Source organism: Melospiza melodia, chromosome 6, assembly GCF_035770615.1.
Source record: "Melospiza melodia melodia isolate bMelMel2 chromosome 6, bMelMel2.pri, whole genome shotgun sequence".
In the NCBI taxonomy this organism is placed as follows: Eukaryota; Metazoa; Chordata; class Aves; order Passeriformes; family Passerellidae; genus Melospiza; species Melospiza melodia.
Window position 1 is genome coordinate 23,672,218 of NC_086199.1, and position 25,367 is coordinate 23,697,584.

The 25,367-nt window shown below is 50.4% G+C and overlaps 1 protein-coding gene across 2 annotated transcripts; it reads right to left on the reverse strand.

Moving 5' to 3' along the window:
• Positions 1 to 223: 223 nt before the first annotated feature.
• On the reverse strand, positions 224 to 24,020 carry VSX2 (visual system homeobox 2). Of its 2 annotated transcripts, none has more exons than XM_063159387.1 (5): positions 23,582 to 24,020; positions 22,332 to 22,416; positions 19,379 to 19,502; positions 3,043 to 3,223; positions 224 to 1,906 (listed from the first exon to the last, which is right to left on the reverse strand). In XM_063159387.1, the coding sequence occupies exons 1-5, from the start codon at positions 24,018 to 24,020 to the stop codon at positions 1,575 to 1,577; spliced, it is 1,161 nt and encodes a 386-aa protein (XP_063015457.1). In that variant the 3' UTR covers positions 224 to 1,574. The 2 variants fall into 2 exon arrangements, with proteins under 2 accessions (XP_063015457.1, XP_063015456.1); XM_063159386.1 differs by having other exon boundaries at positions 224 to 1,969.
• Positions 24,021 to 25,367: the final 1,347 nt, after the last annotated feature.

Here is a 25,367-nt window from a genome sequence, read left to right on the forward strand (position 1 = left end):
TTTTCTTTCACCAGCTGTATGCTGTAACTTCTGCTCCAAGTACAAGCACACCCCTTTCAGTTTTGTATTTCACTGCAGAGAGACCCCATCGCAGACCTCTGGGCTGCTTTGGATCTCTAATGTCTCTGGCTACAGCAAGACATCCCTCTGAGCTCTGGCTGAACTCGCCCTTCTTGAACATTGGTGACTGGACTCATACACAGTATTCCTGTTTAGTTTTATTCTTCTTCATATCTTTACAGAAAATGGCACATAAATCACAGATGCTGGATGACTAGAAGTTGTTACAGTTCCATATCTCAAACACCTCAATACTGAATTATTTTCTCACTGTATATACATTATTTACACTCCATGGGCTATCATCTAACACGTCAAACGATCGGGGGACAAAGACAAACATGTTGGATGCCTGGGCTTAACCTCTGATGGAAGAGAAACAGTAGCTCTGGGGAAAGGGTGCTCACAGCTGAAAGCAGGACAGAAAGGGTCACCTGGAAATCACTGTCCTACGGCTTTCAGAGGGGGAATAGTGCTTTACTGGGATGGGAAGGTGATGGTACCATGGAGTGAGTTTGGCTGTGTGGGTCTGCATGTGCTCCTGTGGGATGTATGTACACGTTACAGGGTGTGTCAGGGTGGATGTGCATGGCTGTCATTCCCTTTAACACTCAGAGGGTGCACTGGACAAATTTAATTCAATAAATACATTAGGTGGATGTTGTTGTCTCACCTGGAATAATGTATTCAATAAATAAATTCACCATTCATCCCCTCTGCAGGGGTGTAGGGTTTTGGTGTTTGGTGCAGAGTCAGACCCAGCCCTGCAGGACCCAGTGAAATGGGCTGGGATCAGCTCAGGGTGCCAGGTGGGACCAGGGTGTCGTGCCTGTGGGCTAAACCTGCCCCTCCCTGCCAAAGAGAGGCAAACCATAACTGCTCTTTAACTGCAGTCCCTTCCCTGCAGACCTTAGTGCTGGGCAGGGAGAGATGGGTGGAAGATGCAAACCGCCCTAGATGGATGGTCATCGTTTCATGCAAGCTCTGCCATGGGTTTGTCCTGCTGCAGCCTGGGCCACAGGCAGAGGTGATGGCCAGCAGAAGGTGACGTGTCTGCCTGGGGCACAGTGGGACAGGGCACAAGAGGAAGGGCCTGGGCAGCACTGGGCAGAGCTGTGCACCAAGGAGAGGTGTGGCAGCAGGGAATAGGCTTGCTTCAGGAAGGCCAATGGGGTTTGGGGCTGCAGCAGAAGGAGAAAGCCCCAGAGCCAGGTGTGAGGCTGAAGGGACCAGAGCCTTAGTGTCATTGGTGGCAGCGATGATGTGACACTTCCCAGTTCCCCGAAAGGAAGGGGTGGGGGGTGAGGAAGGCCTGGTGGGGTGGAGGAGCGAGGGGCAGGGGTATGCTCAAGGGGAGCAGGCGGTGGGCACCCCTGCCAGGCAGCCCCAAACACAGAGACCAGGGCCCCTCTCCCTGGCAGGGGTGGCCAGGGACGCCTGGCAGTCCAAGGGGGAACATGGCCCCCAGAGGACACAGTGTCTGTCGGGGCTGGCTTCTGCCACCTCTGTTGCCCCTAGATCAGCTTCTCCTCCTTCTGCGATGAGTTCAGCTTCTCCGTCTGTCTCTCATCCTCTGCCACGGCCGCCTCCTCCCCTGTCTCCGGCTTCCTGCCTGGGGCTGGGCTGTCCCCGGCAATGGTCCCCAGGACTTTGGTGCTGTGCTCCTGAGCTTTGGCCCTGAGGGCAGCAATGCTGTTTTCTCTCAGTTCCTCCTGGGAAATGGTGGTTTTGGGATCAGGACCCCTTTCTTCCTTGTCACCTTTGTCAAGCTTGGGCAGGGCCTGGCGCTCCACCTCTGTCTTCCTCCCCGCCTCAGCCGCTGCCTCCAGAGACTTTTTGTGCATCCCTAAAAAGAATTGTTGGTATTCGGGTTTAGAAAAGCGCCTGGGCATGGGAAAGCCATCTTGAACTGAAAACAGCAAAGATAAAGAGAGGCCAGAATTAAGGAAAAGCAGAAACCCTTGCTTCACACAGCAGTCATGGCGAGCCACTCGCTCTGGCCCCCGCACACGGGCAGCCCAGCATCTGTGGACTGTGGCTGGTCCCAAAGGTTTATAATTACTCTCCCCTTCATTTCTCTCTGTGAACCTGAAGCTAACTTGTTCCTGCATGGAGATGAGGGTCTCAGACAGCAGCATAGCTGCCTGAGCTTCACCGAGGTTGGGGAGGGAGATCCCTCATTAGGAGGGATATTTTTATTTCTGTATCAAACCACAAACACCCTTCTGCCTCTCTCTGTTTCAAGAGACAGAAGGACAGGACAGCCTATTGTCAAGATGCCAGGTACTAGTTTTGGGGCAGAACCAGCCTGGAAGGTCAGAAAGATGGAAGCAAAGAGCAGGAGTGTGACAGGGTAGCTGCTACTTCCATGTCTGCACAGAAAACCAAGCGAAACTTGGGCAAAGACAGAGCATTTGGGAGTCTTAGCACCCTATCCAACATCACAGGGCTGGAGGAGTGAGACTGGGATGACCTCCTGCCTTGGGCAAGGATTGGAGCCCCTGCTCCAGAGCTGGGCATGAAATATGCTTGAGCCACGGGAAGGGAAGGGAAGGGAAGGGAAGGGAAGGGAAGGGAAGGGAAGGGAAGGGAAGGGAAGGGAAGGGAAGGGAAGGGAAGGGAAGGGAAGGGAAGGGAAGGGAAGGGAAGGGAAGGGAAGGGAAGGGAAGGGAAGGGAAGGGAAGGGAAGGGAAGGGAAGGGAAGGGAAGGGAAGGGAAGGGAAGGGAAGGTCAGCACCAGCCTGAGTGTGTGGGCAAATTTGTGTCCAGCCAGATTCTGGAGGTCATGATCCAAGGTCCAGCAGGAATTTGGTGGAACTCTATTGACAAGGGTCGTTGGCAGGTGGAGGCATTGAGGGTGGCAGGATGAGGGGACCTTGCCCTGCTGCCCCTCACCTATTTTCAACACGACTCTGATTTCTTCCCTGCATCCCCCTGTCTCTACCCATTTGCTATCCCCCATGAAGTTGGCTGGTCTCTTACCCAGGAGCCAAGGGGCACAGGACTCCATGATGCCATCCTTGGCAGACTTGAGGATGGACTCAGGCAGCGGGATGGAGTGACGCACCATGGCACCGTAGAGCCCGTACTCAGCCATCACACTGCTCCTGCCCCAGCACTTCTCCCTCTTCCGCCATTTGGCCCGGCGGTTCTGGAACCAAACCTGGAGCGAGCAACAAGGAGGGACACGGGTTTTGTGCACGGAGAAGACGTGCCAGGCCCTTTCCCACATGGGAACATGCATGTACTTCTGCAGCATGATGAAAGCAGATGGGTGGATGTTTATCCCAAAGGCAATACAACCTCTTCCACCATGCAACAGACATTGGGTATCTCTCCCTCCCTCCCTTGAAGGAGTGGAGAGGGCCAAGTGTGAAAGCAGGTCCCATCCCTCTCCACAGGATGTAATTAATTTGCCATTGCAACGTCTTTTTTCTAGTGGCTTTTGGCTCTCGTGCCTGGGATTTTCTTTTATTATTTGCTGTGTGTCTGAGCAGCGATACAGGGCTGCAGGCAGCGGTGCCTGCAGGGAGGGCTGGGATGGGGGCGGATGCTCCAAAGAAGGGGGAAGCTGCTCTGTGCGCTTTGCCCTGAATTCCCAGTTTGAAAAACCCCTCATCTTCTCAGAAAATTGGCAGAATAATCTCTGAGCTGTGACCTGGGGGGCAGTGAGCAGAGAGGCAGGCAGCAATGGCAGGGAGGGGGTGATACTCGCAGAAATCTATTAGTGCTCTCTCTCCGATTTCCATTCCTCTTGTCTCCCTCACCCTCCTCCCTCCCCGGCTCCCCTCCCTTCTCCCCCCCTGAGCAGAGGCATCAGCTTTAGATGAAAAATTGCTTGAGGTCTATTCAGAAGGAGGCAAAGGAAGAGTCAGCCCCAGGGGCAGCCCAGGCCTGATTGAAAAATAAGTTAATTTCAGTTTGAATCGATGGGCCTCAGGCACTGAAATATCACGGGAAATTAAAGCAGCTGGTCCCCGGGGAACCACGCCATTGACCTGCGCTAATTAATGCCATGGAGTTACCAGGCCCCTCTCCGAGAGGCAGTCCCTCCCTCCCGGTGGACACCCCAAACACCTCCTCATTTAACTAATTAGACTCACAGAAAATTGGGTGTTAATTTGTTTAGGATTTTTTTTTTTCTTTTCTATTTTTTCCCCTCCCTTTCCCGGAAAGTACACGGTGGAATGGAAATGAATGTCGGGGTCTCGCTGGCAGATGGATGCTCGGGGTCACTCCGCAATCTTCTCCGACTTGATTGCTTGATTAGGTCGTTAGCACATTAAAAAAAAAAATTGCTTGCCGTCTGGCGCTGGCCTGATGAGTGGGATGAGGCGGGAATCGCCTGGGTAATTTATCTTTTTATACTGCAAAGAATTTGATTTCAATCTGCAGATATATGGAGGTGCCTTTGACACCTGTTTAACATTACAGAGCTGACAGCTTAACCCTCTCTTGTCCCCACTACTCGCAGCTGTGGGGGACTCAAGCTGCAGTGGGGAGCACCGGGGGTCTGTGCCAGTCCCCCAGCTCTGCCATGGGGACCATAACACTGATGCCACTGAGTGATGTCCTGGACTCAGGTGGCAAGGCAATATCATCTCTTCTACCAGTGCAGAGAACTGCCCAGCACTGAAACCTTATGGTAGGGACAGAGCTGCAGGGTGGGCAGGTGGGTGGCTTGCTAGCACGGATGACAGCCACTGCTGGCCATTCCCAGGAGCCCAGCCAGCCTGCTCCCCCAGACAGCTCTGTGGAATGGGGGGGTGGTGGTCCCACTGGCTGTGATCTCAGCTTCTCCCAGCAGAAGACACTCTGTGCATGTCAGAGAGGATTTTACCAGGCAAAAGGAGGCTGCTTCACCACATGTCACCTCCTCTGCATGATGAACAGTGTGATTTACGCTTTCATACTGCCACTCTGTAACCCCTGGACCAGGGAGGGTTGCAAATCCTCCAGGGCCTAAGCAAAGACCCCAGGAATGCAGAGCTTCCTCTCTTCTCCCTCTCCTCCATGCCTGTGTGAAACGTGGGTTTGCTTGGCTGTGCAGCCAGCAGGATGCTGGCAGAGGGTCTGCAATCCTCCCATTCCCAGAGCACAGGGTGCAGAGCTGCAGGGGCCTCTTTACCGATGCTTTTACCACTTGCCCTTTCTCTACCCTCCTACCTGCTGCCTCTATCATATTCCTGCCTGCCTCAAGCTCCTCTTCCTTTTCCCTGGCTGGGTCTCAGCCTGGCCCAGCACTGCCCACTGCCACAAACCCTGCTACCCTGGAGCATCCCCTTTTCCATGGCAGTGTTTTAAACCTGCTACCCTGGAGCGTCCCCTTCTCCATGGCAGTGTTTTAAACCTGCTACCCTGGAGCATCCCCTTCTCCATGGCAGTGTTTTAAACCTGCTACCCTGGAGCATCCCCTTTTCCATGGCAGTGGAAATGCTGGAGGAAGCAGAAGCTTTGCCAGCTGGCAGCCCAATTTTGACTAGAGCTGGTAGAAAATCTTCAATCAAAAAATGCTGATTCAATCACACAGGAAAAACTGTGTCCAGCCAGTGGAAGTGTAATCAAAATTATCTATAGCTTTCTTCTGAATGCTGTATTTTAATCTCAGCTGCCTAAGACATGCAAAATCTATGCTTTAAAGCCAAATGAGAAAATCAAAATTGCATCAACATCTCAGTAAGATCATGCTGAGATTTCCAAAACCAATTTTTGTTATTTGATGGGAATTTCCTCCAGGTTTTGATTAGGAAAAATGAAAGTTTGAAATCCCAGAATGTTTAGCAGAGCAGAAATCAGGAAGACTGACCATCTAGGTTTAATACTAGGAACCATATCTTCATCTGAGGCATGAAATGAAGTGAAACCAGTGGTGCTCAATACTGTGTATTGCTGGGATCAGATCCCAGTCAAGCATCTCTGTCACAAGCTCATTCTGAGGAACATTGAGTGACGAGCTCCAGCATGACACTGGCAGTCCTCATGCCATTTCAAATCAGCAGGATTGTCCCCTGTGTCCTGTTTCCATGATTTTGTCCTCATTCAGATGGCTCCATCAGTGGGGCTTTCATTTACAAGAAGATCTCAGTGATTTCTTCAAATTTATCAATGTGCTGCCAAAATTTTCACATGCCTTGATTCTGAGCTGAATTACACAGTGATTTAGTAACTCAGAGCTATTTTCAGCTGTGTTGGCACATCAGGCACAACATCCAAATATGCAGTTATTTAGTATTGGCCCCTCACTTTTCCAGGAGAGGGTTTCCCCCTTAGACTTTGTTGACATACACATCTCTTGTGGTTTTGGCATTCTTTGGCTGCTTATTGTTCTTTCTTGGATATATCTACTCTACAGCTTCCTTTGACTGTGTAAGATTTGGTCTGCCTCCAACAATGTCTAGGTTTGTCCACATTTCCTCTTTCCCCTTCCCACCCCGAGGATTGGCTCAGCTTTGTGAAGTGCTTTACTGGCCTTGCTCTGTACCCTGCACCTTCCTTCTCACTTGTTCTCATCTGGGTCTCTGTTGCACAGCCCAGGCTATGGTGAAAGGACTGTGCTTCTGCTTCCACACCTCATGGGCAGTGGTGAAACCATCTGATTGATTTTAGATTGAAGTATGTCGCATGTTTGTGCAAAGCTGCCACAATGTGATGTGCAGAGGTGTCTTTTGGACCAATGTGTTACACCCCAAAAAGTTTCACACCTCTATTTTCACACAAACACCCTTTGTGAAATCTGGCAAACAGCTCCAGGAAGCCTGTTCTCCAAAAGTGAACAATGGAGAAAAATGCACAGGTTTGTCTTGCAGTACTGCGAAAAGTGGGAATGTTTCTAACTTAAATCATCACCTAACACTCACCTCCAGTGCCCACTGCCCAAAGCAATAAAAGTTCAGGCACTCTGTACTTGACTATAGAGTTGCAAGGGTTTTGGAGTGGGAATTTTGGAGTCAAGACTGGCAAGAATAATCTCAACAGTTTCCTCCTCTGAATCACAGATGACAACTGATACTTCTCCAGATTATTGATGATGCAGAAGAGCAAATTGGAGGAGGAGAAATCTCTCATTTTGCAAGGGGACATAATACTTGACACATCCTTGTTATCCACATTCATCATATTAGTTTGTTTACCAAATCAGTGTCTGAAACATTGTCTGCTGAAGAGAGAAATCTCCCTGAGGTTAGCCATAATTCAGAAATCTGAATTAGTGAAGGGATATTTTAAAACATCTGTGGGATTCCTGTGTATTGTTTCTGGTTTTTTCAACCTAAAATTTTCCACTGGTAACACTCATTTTCTTGGCAGCTACTTTCCAAGCTAGGGTAAAAAGACAGGAGAATTTATATTGTGTCACAGGGCTTGCAAGGGTTGCAGGATGAAGAGAGAGGCGAGAATGTTGACCTCATGTTCAGAAGGCTTGATTTATTATTTTATGATATATATTACATTATTACTATGCTAAAAGAAATAGAAGGAAAAGTTCTCAGAAGGCTAGCTAAACTAAGAATAGAAAAGGAATGAATAACAAAGGTCTGTGTCTCAGCAGAGAGTGAGACCCAGCTCTGCCGTGAGTGGTCAGTAAATCCAAACATCCACAGGAGACCAATCACGGATTCACCTGTTGCATTCCACAGCAGCAGATAACCACTGTTTACATTTTGTTGCTGAGGCCACAGCTTCTCAGAAGGGGGAAAAAATCCTAAAGAAAGGATTTTTATGAAAAGATGTCTGTGACAATACTGGATTTTTTTTCTTATCAGTATAAATATATATATATCTTTTCCCTGCCCAAGCATTCCTCATCTATTAAAGGAAAATTCCAGGCTTGAGAATTGTGAAATTTTGCTTCCACCGATCTCTCGTCCTTGCCTGTGACGGAGCATTCCAAGAGGGCGTTTCAAGGATCGGGGTTTGTGGAGCACAAGCCCGGAGCAGCACAAGCCGAGTGTCCGCTAGATGGCCACAGGCAGGGCCCACCGCGCCCGCGGACACACGGACACACGGACACACGGACACGGACACACGGACACACGGACACACGGACACACGGACACACGGACACGGACACACTGACACACGGACACGGACACACTGACACACGGACACACTGACACACGGACACGGACACACGGACACACGGACACGGACACACTGACACACGGACACACGGACACACGGACACACGGACACGGACACACTGACACACGGACACGGACACACTGACACACGGACACACTGACACACGGACACGGACACACGGACACACTGACACACGGACACACGGACACACGGACACGGACACACGGACACACGAACACGGACACGGACACACGGACACGGACACACGGACACACGGACACACGGACACGGACACACGGACACGGACACACGGACACACGGACACACGGACACGGACACACGGACTCACAGACACGGACACACGGACACACGGACACACGGACACACGGACACGGGCACACTGACACACGGACACACGGACACGGACACACGGACACACGGACACACGGACACGGACACACTGACACACGGACACACTGACACACGGACACACGGACACACGGACACGGACACACGGACACCGCGTGCCTGTGCCGGGCTGCAGGGGCAGCTGCGCACAGCTGTGGCAAACAGCCCCGAAGGAAGGAAGGGAGGAAGGGAGGGAGGGAGGGCAGAGCCCCAGTGCCCCCGTGAGGCGCCGGGAGCGGTGCCCAGCGCACGGACAGGCCGGTGTGCCCTCTCTTTGTCCCGCACTTCCCTGCTCGAGGCGCTCCGGGGCATCGAGCCAACACCTCCGGGATCTGCCCTCCCCGGCCGGGGCTGTTGGTACCTCAGTGCCCAGCTTCTCCTGACAAATACACCTCTCCCTTTCTACCCTGACCAACCCAAGACTTAACAATGATAGTGCTCAAAATTAAAATCTCCTCTGATAAAACAGTGATGTCCTCATCCCCATATCAGACAGGACCTGTAGCCCTGGCTGGGTTCAGTCTGAAGATGTGAACACTGCAGAGAATGGTCTCATATCTTGCTTGGAGCACGTCCTCACCCATACCGGGGCTGTGTAACAGACTGCCATGAGAGCATGAGCTCTGACTGTGCCCTGGGGCTTCCTCCAATCCCTGTTTTAGCAATCACTACAGAAAAGCCTCCTGACTGCTGGTGGAGACTGCAGCACCTGTGTAAGCCTGGAAACAGTTTATTGCTGTCTTTTCAAATGTAACGTCAAAGTTATTGGTACTGTTTATGGTGACATCACTTTCTATGGCAGGTGTAAAGTGGTTATGAAGTTAAATGAGAGCAGTAAAGGTTGCACACGGGCTGCATGGCTGATCAAAGGACTCATCATCCCTCCTCTTGCTAAACACTGGGAAAGAGCTTGCTGAATTCACTTTAGAAAGGACTATTCCTATACATAACATAGCAAGAGCCCTTCTGATAAAAGCTGGAGTTGTGTCCAACCCACTTGGCTAACAGGTCCAACCAGAGGTACAAGATGAGCTGTGAAGACAGTGCTCATCCCTCTTGAGTGAAGACACAATGATGCATCATGCTTGGGTCTCCTCTAAGCTAAAAGAGTAACAGGGCACTCATTGAATATGGGCTTAATGAGCACACAGCAAAAATGTGCATGGTATTACCATGCCACCAGTCCTGCTCTTAAAAGCACTACATGGACCAAGAATAACTGTTTGTTGCAATTTATCTGACTTATGCAACCAAAGCTATAAAATCCCTCTTCACTAGGAAACATGTCTTAAACTGTGTTCCTTTGGTAAATCTGGGGTTTTCACCTGGCCTCACGGGCAACATTTTTTCACTTCCTGTAACCTTTCAAAGGCAAAGAGCTTCATTTGCTGCAGGGATCCCATCTTCCCCAAAGGAAAACGAGTGTGCACACAGTGAGATCAGTGGTTCAGTCTGTGTGTGCATCACATCTGCACAGCAAATGCATCTCTGAGACACTGACTTCACCACGGCCACACTGTGATTCCAGCTGACCAGTAGCTTTGCTGGCACTACAGAATAGGCTCCCATATGCTGGGACCTGGCAGATCAACACCCAAATTCCTCTTTTCCTAACATGCTGAGTGAAAAGCAAGAAAAACATCAGGGTCATAGAAGCATGATAGTCACAAGAAAGCTGACAAGAGTGCAGTCATCATCCTAATCCACAGAAACCCAGGAAGACATCTGTCATTGTCACAAACAGTGATAGTGCACATCCATCCTTTAGGTGATCACAGTACCTGACTCCATTAACCAAGCTGCTATCCTGCCTGAATTATTTCATTTTGCCTTCTTTTCCCCCACTAACACTGCTCTGCAGGTCCTCTAGCACAGAGAAAACCTTAGCATAGATCTTCATAAACACCTGTAAGTAATGCACTCTGTAATCGTGCAGGGACACACCACATTATCACTTTCATGCTAGAGAAGGTGAGCCAGGACAGCCAGAGGAGAAATGTCACATCCCCCTCACAATGCTTTTCAATGGGCCCTGAAATCAGACCATGGGATGCCAGCATTCCCCTGAGGCTGTGGAGCACTGCCTGTGCTCTGGGACTGCCCCCTGCATGCCAGCAGCAGCTCCCTGGTGCCCTGCCCAGACCCTGAGCAAGGGGCAAAGGTGCTCTCTGACCTGCTCCAGAAAAACACACAGGCACCAGAGGCTGTGCACCAGCAAGAGATGATGTCTGCAGTACTGCTGTGCCCACTGCTCCCTGAGACAGGGCTCAAGCCTCACATGCATGGGGACAGTCTGCAAAGCCCCCAAGCACCCTTGAACATTAGCTGGAAGATATCTACAAACAGGACATTTTGTAAAATGCTGTAAGATGTAATCAGTTTCTGTGCACCAGCTTGGGGGGGCCTTCAGCACTCTACTCCTACCATGTGTCTACTCCTGGCTCTACTGTTCCTCAGCTCTGTGTATCCTTAACCTTCGTTGGGTAATTCACAACTCCAGGGGTTTTCACATGACAATCTTCCAGCTGCAGAACTGATTCTGCAGGCCCTGGCTGCTGCTGTGCCACTGACACCTGCAGCCAACACTTGGGCACAGCACAGCTGATGGTGTGACCTGCAGAGCTGGTGACATGCAGGCTGGCCAGGAATGCTGCTCACACCAGGACAGCACAGTCCCAGGTGTCTCCCTTAGCTGTCACTTAGACTCTGAGCCTTGATCTCAGTCATGGTCATCATATAAGCTGAAGAAGTTGATCCAGTGAAATAACAAATGGCAGTGGTTGTCGTGACAGTGATGGGGCACTCTGAGTTGGAAGGCTGGCAGTGAAGGGACCCAGAGATGTCAGAAAGTTGTGATGGACATCAAGCAAGTTGTCTTGGAATGGACATCACTGGCACATCTGGCTATGACAGGAATTCCTCATGCATGTTCACATGGATGGGATGGCTAGATCCTCCCAAGAATTTTATTCTCAAGGACACTCACAGCTCAGCCCTCCCTCTGGACGAGCCAAGCAGTGTCTTTAGAAAGGAAAGGGTAGCACAGTGAAATTGTGCTGCCATGTGGGTGCCCAAGCTGCAGGTGACCCAGGCTGGTGGGCAGCCTGTCTGTGCTGGCCTGCCCGAGCAGCACAGGCGGGAGCTGACCTGGCCTGGCCACGGGCTGCTGCTCATCCACCTTGTAGCAGGTCAGCCACAGCAGCCAGGCACGAGTCAGTCACCAGGGAAGGAACTTAACCCCTATGGTTGTGAGTGTGCAACATGCATGGCATGAGCATTTATGTAACTCACAGAAAGGCAACCAGTGCTTGGCTTGCATTCCCCTGCTACAGTTTTGAGGAGAAGGCTGCAGCTGAGAGCTCTAATAACTGTGGGAGCCATAGTTTCAGCTCTGCCTTTGCTCAGACATTTGGGACCCTACCAGCTACCTGCTGAGAGAGAAAGTAGGGAGCAAATGCTCCTCACACTGGGCAGGTCCTAAACTGAACACCTCTCACTGCTCCTCCCAGGACAGTAACACTCAGGGTAGACAGAAGAGCACCCAATGCTTTTCACAGCCTCCAATAAAGCACCCTCTGGAAATCATCTTTGTTGTAAGATACTGCAGAAACAGTTTGTTTCAGTGCTCAGTTCCTCTTTTCTGCTCCACAGAAGGACCTGCAGCCTCATGCACGTGGAGATTGAGGTTCTTGGTGTGTCTGCTGAGGACTGGACTGCTCTGCAGTGCCTGGGCAAAACCCGGCTCACAGAAAACCCACAGAGAAGGGCAATGAAAAGGAGAGCAGGTTTGTGCTTCCAGAGAAGAATCAGAAGAACTTGTTGAGATCTATCAGGGTAAAACAAAAACACTACAGAGAGAAATAGATCCATTAAGAAATACAGGGAAGAGTAAATTAACTGAGTGTCTAAAGTGCCTGTGTTATTGAACTGTTAGAAAAATCTCTATTCAAAGCCAGGAAAGTAGGAAAACTTTGTAATAAAGGGTCATTAAAGGAAAACATGAACACAACCATCAGCTGTTTCCTCTGCCCGGTGTCATAAGGCTGGAGAGGAATTAACTACTGAAATTGCTGGGATGACCAATTATTTTTAGAAATCAGACGTGAAAAACTGCAGTGGTATCAGAAGAGAGAAAAGAAAGTTCATAATTAATTAAAGAAGTGAATACAAGTGCTCCCAGCACAGGGATTTGGGATGGTATTTCCAGAAGAGCTAAAGTGACCAAGGAACTGCAAGCCTAAGCTAACTCAGAGAAGTGTTAGCCTTAAACTACTGTTATTTACACCAAGAAAATGGGGGGATGCATGCAGGGAAGAGTTGTCCCAGCCTGGCATCATGCCTGCAGAGCCATTCCTGATTCTCTTGGACAGGATGGGGAAGGCCTTTACCAATGCACTCCAGAGAAATGGGCTTCAGGATGCCCATTTTTCCTGCCCATCTTTCTTCTCACAGGGAACTCGTGTGACCCAATGCTTGCAGGTGTCAGATCCTCGCTGAGAGTGTCTCCAAACCATGGAGAGAACAAGCAGAGTAAAGGCCCGTTTTCCTCCCAGTTCTGCGCAAAAGCACATCAAATTCCCAAGTCCCTTTTCCTGGGACAGCCATAAACATCTTGTAAGAACAGAGAAGAAGGCAAGAAGAGGCAAGTTTGGTTTTATTTGGTTTTTTGTTTCATTTAGAAAATTGATCAGTGACTAAAGCAACTCAGGGACTGAACATAGAGGGATAAAGCAGTACCTGGGTAAAGAAAATATTCATAACTCTATACCTTCACCTCTCCACCAAAAGGACCTTTTAAAACTGCACCTAGCAGCCCCAGCTGTAGCAGGGTAAAATCCCACAAGATAAGCAGGAATCTGCATGGTCTAGCAACAAGCCGGAGAGCCCCCACTTCATTAAGCTGAAGTGTCATTCCCAGCCCTCCATTTTCCTTCTTTTCTCCTACCACATTTTCTTTCTCTGTCCAAAAGCATGTAGTGTAAGACTTTTCAGACAAGAATCCCTTTGGAAAACTTGCCTGGGCCCCTGCTCTTGCCCATCACCCAGCCCCTCTGTTTGCAGCTCTGGTAATTAACTTGTAAACGAAGTTCTAGCACATGGGCTGAAAACAGGCCATAGATAAAGGGTAATGAAAACAATCCATTAGAGAAAGGGCCAAATTAAACAACTCTTAATTGAAAAATGGAAATGAATATGAATTTAGATCAACTAAACAAGCATGTTATTGAAGAGGCAGAAAAGTGGATGGACTCCTAACATACCAATTAAAGACATGGAGGCAGAGATGCACCATATGCCATGAGAAAAACTCATAATAATATTCTCAGTGAGCCGCTAAGTTTGATTAGTTTTATTACTCTCACTTGTGTACTTTCTACATTTCTAGAAGCATAGGGGAAGTTTATGACACTTATCTGGTATCACAGAGCCATGGCTTGCCCCAGTGCTCATGAGTTATTGGCAAAGGTAGCCAGCACTAGCTGCTCAACTCTATTTCATTATTAACTCCTTGCAGGGCTCTTAAAATGTATATATTTTGAAACAGTTGGCTCACACAACAGCAACACTTTGGCTTGTCCTTCACCTTGGTAATCTACCTCCAGCAGCCCTACCCAGTGTGGCATTTCCTTCCAGCCACGTGGTCCCCAGGAATGTGCTGTACAGAGGTACCAGTTGGAGCCCACTGGCAGTGGGCCTCATGCTGGCCTTGCTCTGTTCCATGTGGGACAGTCACCCAAAATTTTAACAGAAGTACACAGGTCCTCACTTCTTGGAGTGCTAGTGATAAGCTTAGAAAAGCCACAATCCCACTCCCTGCAGCACTGAGTAATGCTTTGGCTGCCATTCCAGGCACACACTCAGCAAAGGTCACCAGCTGCACGGAGCAATCACAGCATTCCATCCTTCCACCCTGGGACTCAGACTACACCTCAGCACTCTGCAACCAGCAGGAAAATCTGGCAGGAGGGGGAGAAGCCAGGGCTGCTAAAGCTGCATAAAACTAATTTTTCCTTCATGCTTTCTGTCATGTTTCTTGAGGGGGCGCCTGGGTTCACTCCTGAGCTCACACTCAGTGCAGTACAGGCTCCTCAGGCCTTGTCAAATCATCTTCATCTCTAAACGGGAACCTTTTTGCAAAACTGAAGGAAGGTAAGCCTCTGTCCTTGCAAAATACTCTTGGTACTTGCTTCCCTCTAAATGATTACTCCTTCTGATTCCTCCATCCCTGTTCAGCTCCTAAAGGCCTCACAGTGATACTGAAATGTGTTAATCTGGTAGCTAAACCAATACTTTTTCAATTAGAGATTTAATTGACCTTGTTTTGTTTTTAGCCAAAATTGGCCTCTTAGCTGCCTGACAAAGCTTGCTGGATGCACAGACAATCCCCACTCTTCACACAGCACCAGCCTCTTCTTGGGATTCCTTTTGCTTATGTGAGCAATTTCATTTGTCCCAAAAATTGTCATCCAATAATTACCATGCCCCTTTTAACAACAAGAACTGACAATTTTTAGCAGTTTTATTACCTTTTCTTAATTGATTACTTCTCTTAAAAGGTGACTCTAATGTCCCTACAATAGCAGTCAGGATCTTATTTTTTTTGAAGTACTGATTAATCAATTTGTTTGATTAATAGGAGACATACTTTAAGGACAAACATACAAAATCATTTCAATAATCCCCAAATCAAACTGTTACTGAACTTTCATATTGTAACTACTCAATTTAAAGTTTGGAACTGTTATGTATGAATAAATTCAGTAGGGATAACTTATCTAAAATCTACATGTTACCGTTAAGAGATTTGTTATGAGAAAAAGCAATTTAAGTCAGATGTCACAGTATTTGTCAGCCTCAGGACATTTTTAATACTTCATAATGTTTATTAAGGATATACTTCCCCACAGGAATCTACTTACCTCTCTTGGATTTTACAGAATAGCCTGGGTTTATTCCCATACTGGCACTTCAATTCATATGAATATTCTTTCAAATACATTGATTAATGTGGTCTGTCTTGCAAAATGGCCACAGTGACATCTGATGTGACTTGTGCATAGTATTTCACTATTATAAAAAATTACTTTCCCATGCTGCCCAATGGGAGGATGCTCATTTTCCTTTCAGGAGCAGCCAGCTCAGTGTGGGAGTAAAACACACACAGTGTGTGTCTGCCTTGAGGAAAAAATACACTTTCATATCCTCTTTAAAAGGAGGGTTTGAATATTTTTTTCCTGTATTCAATGTTCTCTTAAACCAGTAACTTTCTTGGCCTCTGATGGCTATTTGTAGTGTTCTGCTGAAGGCTTTATCTGCAAACAGTTCCTATATATCATTCCTTCAATTGCCCTCTTTGAATTTCACTTTCACATCAAATTTCGTAGGTGATTTACTTTCTCTTTGACTAATACCTCCTGAGAAATGATTCCATGAATGAAAATAAGGGGTAGACATCAGTCTTAGGTGAGGATCCAGTGGGAAACCACATGAAATGCTGTAGAAGTCCACAACATATGATGCTCACAACAATATTAGAAAACACTTTCATTAATGACCTACAGGAGGGAGAGAGCATTGCTGAAAGATGAGAGGAGCCACAAGCTGCAATGAAAATGCAAAACTATAGAGCTCCCTCAGGCAGCTGGAAACTCATGCAAGGAAAAAATGTGATGATGTGAAATTATAAATATTATGAAGATGGGAGTAAAGATTCATTGTAAGCTGTCTCTTCCAAGGAGCATTAAATGATGCCAAGAGATTCAAAGCAAGATCTACTGCACTCAGGCAGTTCTGCTGTACAACCTCTTGCCATGGGATATTAAGAAATTTACATGCATTCAAGATGCCAGGAGACTGACAAAGTGCTCAGTATCACTGGAGAGCTGCCCTGTGTGGCACCCACCTCTCACCACTGTCAGAGCTGGTAGGGCTGCTTTTATGCTGGTCAGCCAAAGGTAACAAAATATGAAACCCAGAACACTGAAGGGAAAATCCTGAGCATAAAATAAAATCTGTCTAAAAGAAGTTTGAAGCAGCTGAATTAGATAAATGTAAATAAATAAGGAAGCAAGCAGACCAGTGCTAATGCAAGACTATTTTTGCAAAGGCCCCCGAGTCCAGCTGAGCTGCTGTGAGCACACCCAGCATGCAGCTGTAGGCATGGGGTCCCTTACCTCCAGGAAGGCTGACAGACAGGATGGCTTCATGTAAGAACAACCACATGATTAAGAGATGAGCATGTGATTTATGAAGGATAATTTAAGGAAAGATCCTTGCAACTTATTTAAGCAATGATGAAAACCAAAAGTGACCAGGGGAAGAAATATCTTACATTTATTCAAGGAGCATGAACTTTATAACCAAGGGGAAATAATTAGGCTTTGTTTTTAGCCAAAAGGGCCAAAGTTGAAAAGGAATATGAGGTAAAATATCAAGAAGTATGATCAAATTTGGGAATCACCTTGCCATGGCTTGTCACACACAAAAAATATTGACAAGGAGATTTCATAGAATGTGTGGTAAGGGACAGTGGATTGCTGACCTGTTGGAAAGAACAGTGGTGCTCAGGACTCCTCTGTGAGCCTGATGCTCACCCTGGCAATGTGCTCAACAGGTGCTACAGAAATTCTGTTATTTCTCATTATTTCCTCTTTCATGGCCCGCAAAACTGTTATTCACAATCACTTTTTTTCTGGAATACACGTGCCACTAGTTACACCTGATGTTGAGAACAGCCATACCTTGGGGTGCTTCTGCTGCCCAAGGCTAACCTGATCTCAAGAGCAGAGGGGTCACAGTAAGGAGCACTCCTAGGTTAAAAAGCTGCAATACAGGAAGAGTAAGCAGTTGCTCATTAGCCAGCTGCAGAATGACAGGGCAGACCAGTCAGGGGCAGCTAAGATGCTTTTCCTGCTATTTAATTTCCAAATCAGTTAAAATACTCAGGGTGTTCCAGGTGCTGAGGCCCTACAAGCTGTGTCAGCTCTACACTGTGTACCACAACATCCCACTCCACCTGGCACAGAGTGAATCTCTCAGCTCTGGCCAGAGAAATGGGGCCCCTGGAATTCAACATACACTGTGCCACTAGAGGAACCTCTTCCTTGGAAAGGCCTTTTATGGGAAATCAAAGGATCTTCTTTCCAGCCCAGCACCAAATTGTGGCTGTGGGCAACTATAAACTCCCAACAATCTCTCCCCTCTTGGCCTGATGTCCTACAGGATCACAAGTGGAGAAGTGACCATCCATCCATTTCACTCCTTCTAAAGGCAAAGCATCAGGGCTTGTTTCTCAGAGCAAAGTCCTAATGCATCAGGTAGGATTTGAGATGGTGGGCCATTATTTCTGAAGACTGGTGGAAATCCTGTTAGCACACAGGTTATCTACAAGCTGTTAGATCAGCAGGAGTCCTGCCAGGACAATGGGATAAGAAGCATGAGCTGCTTTTATTAAAACGTTATTTTTGATTGAGCACAAGAATAAGGGTGGTGAGGGGGCTCAGAACAGAGGGGGAAAAGGCTACACCTTTGTTTTGGAGGATCTTCCTGTCCCTGCACTGGGTCCTACCTCAGCAGCTTCCAGCATCAGTGTTATCCTGCTAAGTGCCCTCTGAGCTGCATTCCAAACCCACAAGGGAGCAGCCTCCCGGGCCATCTCTTCAGCAAAGGAAGAGCAGGAGCTCAAGACACAGCTTGGTGGGTGCTGGGCATGCATGAGGGATGAACAGAAGGAGGAACCAGGGAAACCAGGACCCTCCCAACACCACATGGCACATAGGACAATGTCTCTTGTAGAAACTACTGCGCACCAGTCACAGGGGCCAGCCACTGCCACTGTGTGGAGAACCAGGGCAGGTTAACTTCCAGCCAGACCACAACTCCACCTGCTCAAGGCTTGGCCATTACAGTCCTGTGCCTTGTGTAGAAACCTGGTGGGAGCAAGCCATGGGGTAAAGCGAGGCAAAAGGGGCTGCTGGAGCCCACCCTTGTGAACATCAGGTAGCTCTGTCCAGTGTGCCTCCCACACTGGAAACAGCAGCTGCTGAGTCTTCTCCAGCTTTCTGGCTGTCATGCATGCCAAAGGCTGGTCCTGGCCCAGCCCTGCAGCTCAGGCTGCTCCTTCCTGCTGGAGGATTCTCCACACAGCAGTGATATTCCACACCCCCTTGTTCCACCTCCTCACAGTACCATGACAGGACTGACATGCAGCTAAAACCTTAATGTTAAAAGCTGTTACCTTAATAAAATTTAACAGATTAACAAAAAAAAAACAAAAAAACAAAAAAACAAAGAATTATCCCCAGATACTTCCAGGGTAACGTCACTTGAGGAGGCAAATCCAGTCAAAGTGCAGACGTGGTGCAAACATCTCGCTGGGACTCACCCATCATTCCCACACTGCATCCTACCCACAGCTGTACTAGCTGCCCACGCCATCCCTGGGCATCCTTCTGTGGCCAAAGGAGCAGAGATGAGCCCTTTCCCTTCAGACATGATCTCTGGGAGGCTCTCTTCTTGCTTTTACCAAGACCTTGAATCACTGTCATCTTTTTTTGCATGCCTGTTGTCCTTCTCTGATTTAAGATTCCCTCTGTTGCACCCCCCAGACCGCTGGAACCACACACCAGGCACAGCACATGTCGACATGCAGACACCAAATACAAATCTGCCAAGAATATCTGATCTGCCTGCCATCAAAAGCAGGAGAGTGGACAGCCTGGGGAAGTTTATTCAGAAAAATGTCAACCTGCCCATGCCACTACCTTTTCTTCATGGGGGGATGAACATGGCTGAGAGCAGCACAATAGGGGGGTCCAAGAGATGTGATTACCTGTATCCTGTCTTCTGGCAACTCTGTTTTCATGGCCAGCATCTCTCTAGCATACACGTCAGGATAGTGGGCCTCATTGAAGGCCTTTTCCAGCTCCTCCAGTTGATAGGATGTGAAGATTGTCCTGAGGGGAGTAAAACTCTTTGATCAAAACACGAGAAGCAGCAAAGATGATGAAGAGTCAGAGAAATGAACACTGAAAACAGTGAAACCTGGGTGACCGGCTAATACATAGCTTTTCCCCACCTCCTGTGTTTCTGTGCACAAAAGGTCAAGTGCCAGGGTGAAAGGAGAACAGAAAATGCCAGAAGACGGCATTTTTAACAGTTACAAATCACCTTCCCTTTCAGGGACTTGCCTCTGGAGACAGTGCCCCCCAGCAGCCAGCACCCGCAGCGATGGCAGCTGATGGACACTCGTGAGGATCATCACATCCTCTGCACCCCGTCTGGAGAGGTGCTGAGCCCTTTCCCAGCTGCTGGTCCTTAGCCTCTTCAGTCTCCAAGAGCAAATAATCCTTCACCTTGAGTCTCAGTCTTTGGACAAATTCTGCAAATGTTTTCTCCACCCTAACCCACCAATTTTCACCAGTTCTTCCGGTGAGAGCCCGGACCAGCTCCCTTCCTCTGCCTCTGCCCTGTCTGCTTCCTCTCCAAAATCTCCTTAGCTGCTCCCTGCCAGTTTGCATTACCCCATTATCCTTTAGAAATCCTCCCGGGCTGCCCTGGGCAGGCAGCAGCCCAACCTGCATCACGCAGCCGTTCTCAGTTTGGGACAACCAAATTGAAAAATCAGCAGCTGGAAAGCCGAGACAGATGAAAGCCCTTCCCTAGCAGATGGGTGAGAAGTCTCGGACCACTTCCACTCCCTGAGGGTTAAAACTCCCACCCTTCAACTCCTCCAGTACAAAAAGCACAATTTTAGATAAAAGCTAAAATTACTGCAATGGCAAAAAAAAACCCCAAAATCCTAAACAACAAACAAACAAAAAACCCCAACCAACAAAAAACCAAAACCAAACCAAAACAAAAAATCTCAACCAAAAAACCAAATCAAACAAAAAAACCCTCAACCAAAAAATCAAGTCAAACAAAAAGAAAAAAAAAAAAAAAACTCAACCAAAAAACCAAACCAAAATAAAACAATCCTAAACCAAACAACGAATCGCAGCCCTTGTGCAAAGTAAATGTGTAAATTTAGCATCAATCGAAAAAACATGTATCTTCCAGAAAGAAAGAGGAAATAGTCATTTTCTAAAATACATCCAAATTTCAGAAAAGCCTTTCAGTTCCAGAGGGCATTAACAGAAAATATCAGAAATATCCTCCGCTATACAAAATGAAAAGGATGCCACCAGATCGATAGTAATGCTAACAAAAGCAGGATGCAAATGCAAGGGACCTGCCTGCGATCAGACCCTTCTTTAAATTCACTTTTAAATCCATTCTCTTTTCAAACAGTTTTTCTTCAACTCTGACAAATCTGTGAACTCTAGGGACAGCAGAGGCACACTGAATCGTGTATTTTCTCTCTCTCTGCGACCACAGGAAAAATTATTCCAATTTTGATCCAGTTTAGATTTTAAGCATTCCCCTCCATCTTCCTCCCACAAGGGCTCGGAAGCCGGTCCAGCCTCACCGGCGGGAGGGTTTTGCTGGCATTCCGCTGAAGTTTCCCCTTTTTGCTCATGCCCGGGTAGTCCCCGTCCCTTCTGCAATTCCCAACCCACTGCCCATTCGGTGTTTCTATCCTGCAGCTATTTGCAGGCTATTGGCCAGTCATCTTCCAGCCCTTCCTCGCTACAATTAGAGGTCTTAACTGTTTACAACGAAATGTTCAACTACAGACAAATGTTGCAGGTCTGTTTCTGTCTAGAATTGAAAATAAAACAAATCTGAATTTCGTTTCCTATCTCTCATCCAGACCGGGACCTGTGTACCAGTCCCAGCTGTGTTATCGCCCAGCCCCGTCTGGGGTGCAGAGAAAATGAACTCGTTCTTACTCCAGAGCACCCGAAGTGGGAACATTTGCCTGGAGAGGGGTCCGGCTTTGGAAAGCAGCCCTCCAGACCGAGCCTCCTGTTGCACACACAGCAGGATGTCTCCCGGGATAGTCGGTCTCCTTCCACCCCGCATCCTGCTAAGCTTTCACTGGAGCGTCTTTTAATCCACCTTTCCTGCATCGTGGCAGGATTGATTTAATTATTCCTAAATCACCCTCAGTGGATGGTGTTTGGCCTTCCTTTGTCCTGGCGCTCTGGCCGCAGCAATGCCAGAACCCAGCACGGGATTTTTCGTTTCTGTTTATAAAGCGCAAACAAACCAACTCCATTTTAACTGTGGGAGAAGTCAGGCAAAGTCTACTACCCTGACCGTGTTTATAGGAAACCAAATCCTAACGTGGATCTTCGTTTCCTTAAACAGTTTCCCAGCCTTCTTCAGCTTATTTGCAGGCTGTCTCTGATTCCCAACTATTTAATCTATTGGCAAAATATTTATTTTTACGTAATAAAATATTTAAATTATTGATAGGAATTCTATCTTGCTGACAGCCAGTATTAAGATTGCTGCATGTGGAGCTGAAAACGGCTTTTATTATTTCTGACAGGTTCATGATTTTCCCTTCCAAACACTGATGATCCGCATTCCACCGCAGCTCCTAGGCTGCACAGGATTGCGACCCGGGATATCTGGACCCGCAGCCAGAAAAAATTAAATAAAATTACACCTGTGGTCGAATCCCCCACTCCCTGTAGGCACTTCCCCGTATCCGATTTATTTTGGACGGGGGGAAAGAATAAGGGGAAGGAGCCAGCCGCTGGAGAAGCCGCAGGAGTGCCGGGGCGCTCCGGGGCCGGGATGAATGTTTTGCTCCAGGCCGGAGCGGGCCGGGCTCGCCGCTTCCCCGGGGACTGAGGCGACGGGAGCGGGAGGGGTGGCCGCCGCTGTCTTACCTGTGCCGCCTCTTCTTTCGTTTCTTGCTCTGATTTAGGGAGGATTTGGACATTTTTCGGTCGCTGGAGGAGACATCCTCGGAATCTGCGGAAAGACAGGCAGCGGCTGTGGGCCGGAGCTCGCTCCCCGCCGGAGTCCCGCGGGCAGGGCCAGGCCCGCCGGCTCCGCTCCCTCCGCCGGCTCCGGCCGAAGATTTCGTTGCGATCGCGCCGCGGACGGGGCTCCTCCAGCGCGGCACCGGCGCCGCTCCCGCTCCGCTGCGGGCAGCTCGGGGCGTTTCGCCCCAGCCAGGGAAGGCTCCGGGCCGGGACCGAGCTCTCGCTCTCGCCTCTCTCCACCAGATTCGTTTGCTGAGGCGGCTGTTGCCTCGCTGCCAGCGCGCAGAGCCCGGCGAGCTCAACCAAACCGTAGGAGAACGGGAAAGCTGCAGCCCCCGCTCCGCGCCGGGCAACCGCGACCGCCTGCCCCAGCCCGGGGATCCCGGACTGCGCCCCGGAAACACCGGAGCGGGGAGGGAGAAACGGAGGTTTACGGAGCTACCAAGCAGCAAAAACAAGCCCCGGGAGGAGCTGCTGCCTATCCGCCGCCCCCGGCTCCCCAGGGATGCCACGGCCCGGGGGTGCTGAGGGCAGGACGCCGCCGCCTTTGCCCCGAAGGAGCAACCGGGGGACGGATCGGGGACCCGTATTTCGATGCGCGCTCCGGTCCCGCTCCAGCCCACGGCGCCGCGCCACCTGCCCGGGCTCGGCCCCGTGCTGCTCGGCCGGCCGTACTGCGGGCGGGGGCGACGGGCACGGCCCGGGACGGGCGCCGCTGCCGGAGGGAGGCCGAGAATCGCCCCCGGAGCCAGGGTCCGGCGCTGCTGCCTGCCGCTCTGGGCAGACCCGAAGCGGCCGCGGAACGGGGCCTGTAGGCAGAGTTGTGGGAGGCTGCTGCCGTCTAGGAAAAGGATGCCAAAAGACCCCCGATTATCCGGCAACACGGGCTCGCGGCGGCCGGTCCGACGGGGCTCTGCGCATCCCTAGGCCGGGCGACCGGGGCCGCACCATCAGACCGCGGCCGCAGCCCCGGACGGGGGAAAATATGGTCCCGCCCGCCCTTCTCCTCATTCTCGGGATCGAAACGAAATCTCCCTTCCACCGCCGAGCAAGCGGCCTCCCGCCGGGACACGGGGTGCGGGCGGCGGCTGGGCGCGGGCGGCGGTGCTGGCGGGGCGCAGCGGCTCCCCGGGGGCCGGGGCCGTGCCTACCTGAGCTGGCCGTCTGGCTGCTGTCCAGCTGCCCGGGGGCCCGGGCCAGCGGCTGCAGGTGGACGCTCTGGGGGTCGGAGAGCACCTCTAGGAAGGTGGGCTGGGTGTAAAAGCCGGGGATGCCGCTGGCGCCCAGCAGCCCCATGCCCACGCCGCCCACCCCGGCGGGACTGAGCACGGAGCGGGCCGCCAGCAGGTGCCCGGCGGGCAGAGAGTCCAGGGCGGCCCGAGGGTGCGACGGCGGCTCCTTGTTCAAGCCCAGGATCTCCTGGATGCCGAAGCCGGTGCAGCGGGGAGGGGTGGGCCCGGAGTTGGACTTGACCCCAGCCGCGGGGGGCGGCGGAGGCGGCGGCGGGGCGGCGGGGGCGGCGGCCGCGCCGTCGGGCTTGGGCTTGCCGGGCAGGCTGGGGGCCAGCGCCGCGCCCGCTTTGCCCGTCATGCTGCGGCCAGCGGTCCCTGGTGCCCGCTCCGGGAATGCCTGGGAGCCCCCGGCTCAGGCCCCTTTTATCCGCCCAGCCGGGAGCCCGAGCGGGGTCAGAGCCGCGCAGCCAATCACAGGGGCCAGCCGCGATTAGGGATGCCAAAAAGCCGCACCGGCGGCGGCGGGGCCGCTGCTCGGCGGGCTGGGGCCGGTGCCCGGCAGCGGACGGGGGCTGCCGCCCGCCCCTGCGCAAAGAGAGGGCGGCCCGGCCCCGCAGGCCCCGGCCCCGCTTCGCCTCCAGCCGTGCTGGGGAGGTGGGGTTAGGAAGGGAGGGAGGGATGGAGGGAGGGATGGAGGCATCCCTGCTTTCATAAACACGCACGGCGTGGGGCACCGGCCCTGGAGGAGAGATGCGCAAGGCTTACGTGTAGGGAAACCTCTGCCTTTCCTGCTCATCCCATATTCTGAGATAAATAAGAGGTCAGAAGAGAAATTAGGCCCCACGCAGGTGAGCTAAGAATTAAAACTGAGCAATGTTCCTTGAAAAGACTGAGCTGGAAGATTTGACGTTGGAGAAGTGTTCGGCTCCATGCCATCAGAGGAAGTGAAAGGGTTGTTTGGACTCTCTGGACTCCCATGCCCACGAGCAGGGTTTCTGAACCACACAGTTTCTTGTTAACTTGCCTTTTTCCATCTGTGGGCAAGACACCACACACCTCATCCCTGCCAGCCTTACCCCAGCCAAAGACACTAAACTAAGAGAAACCACAAGGCTTCCCCTGTTCTGCCCATCCCGAGGCAAGGGGAGCTGCCCCAGCACACGTCCTGCGATAGCGGCCAGCAGGGCTCCTGCTCATGGGCCAGCTAATCAGCGGGATACCACACTGGGGCTGGGACTGTAGCTCCAGGTCAGCATGGAAAATCCATCCTCTGCCTCAGCTTCGAGGAGAAGCAGCTCCCTATTGCTCCCCTTCTCTGTTTTGCAGGCCTCTGGGGCGGTTCATCAGGATAAATGTCACCAGCCTTCCCATGAAGGGGAACCTGTCCCCAGGGGAAACCTGTCCTCCTGGTCTCTGGAGAAGGCTGTCCAGGGCCAGGTGCACGTGAAACAAGGGCAGGGACTTTCTCTGAAATTTGTGTTATCCATCCAGGATGGCCACAAGTGTTTTGGACAGCCCAAAGGCCATATCCTGCATACTTTGGAAATCCTGGTTTAGAGTCTTGGCCAGCCAAAGAATTGGGGCTGCTGCAGATGCTGAAAATCATGCCTTCCTGAGCAAACCAAGGGCACCTCCACTGTGATGGCAGGATTGCTGAGACTGTCTCATGTTAGAGCAGCAAGGTAGTCATGTTCCCAGCCATTAT

Excerpts from the sequence above, each read along its gene's own strand:
- VSX2 (XM_063159386.1), bottom strand. The coding sequence starts at position 24,020 with ATGACGGGCAAAGCGGGCGCGGCGCTGGCCCCCAGCCTGCCCGGCAAG. Across the intron at positions 22,417-23,581 it reads CAGCCAGACGGCCAGCTCAG|ATTCCGAGGATGTCTCCTCC; the intron begins GTAGGCACGGCC and ends GTCTTTCCGCAG. Across the intron at positions 3,224-19,378 it reads TGCCAGAAGACAGGATACAG|GTTTGGTTCCAGAACCGCCG; the intron begins GTAATCACATCT and ends TGCTCGCTCCAG.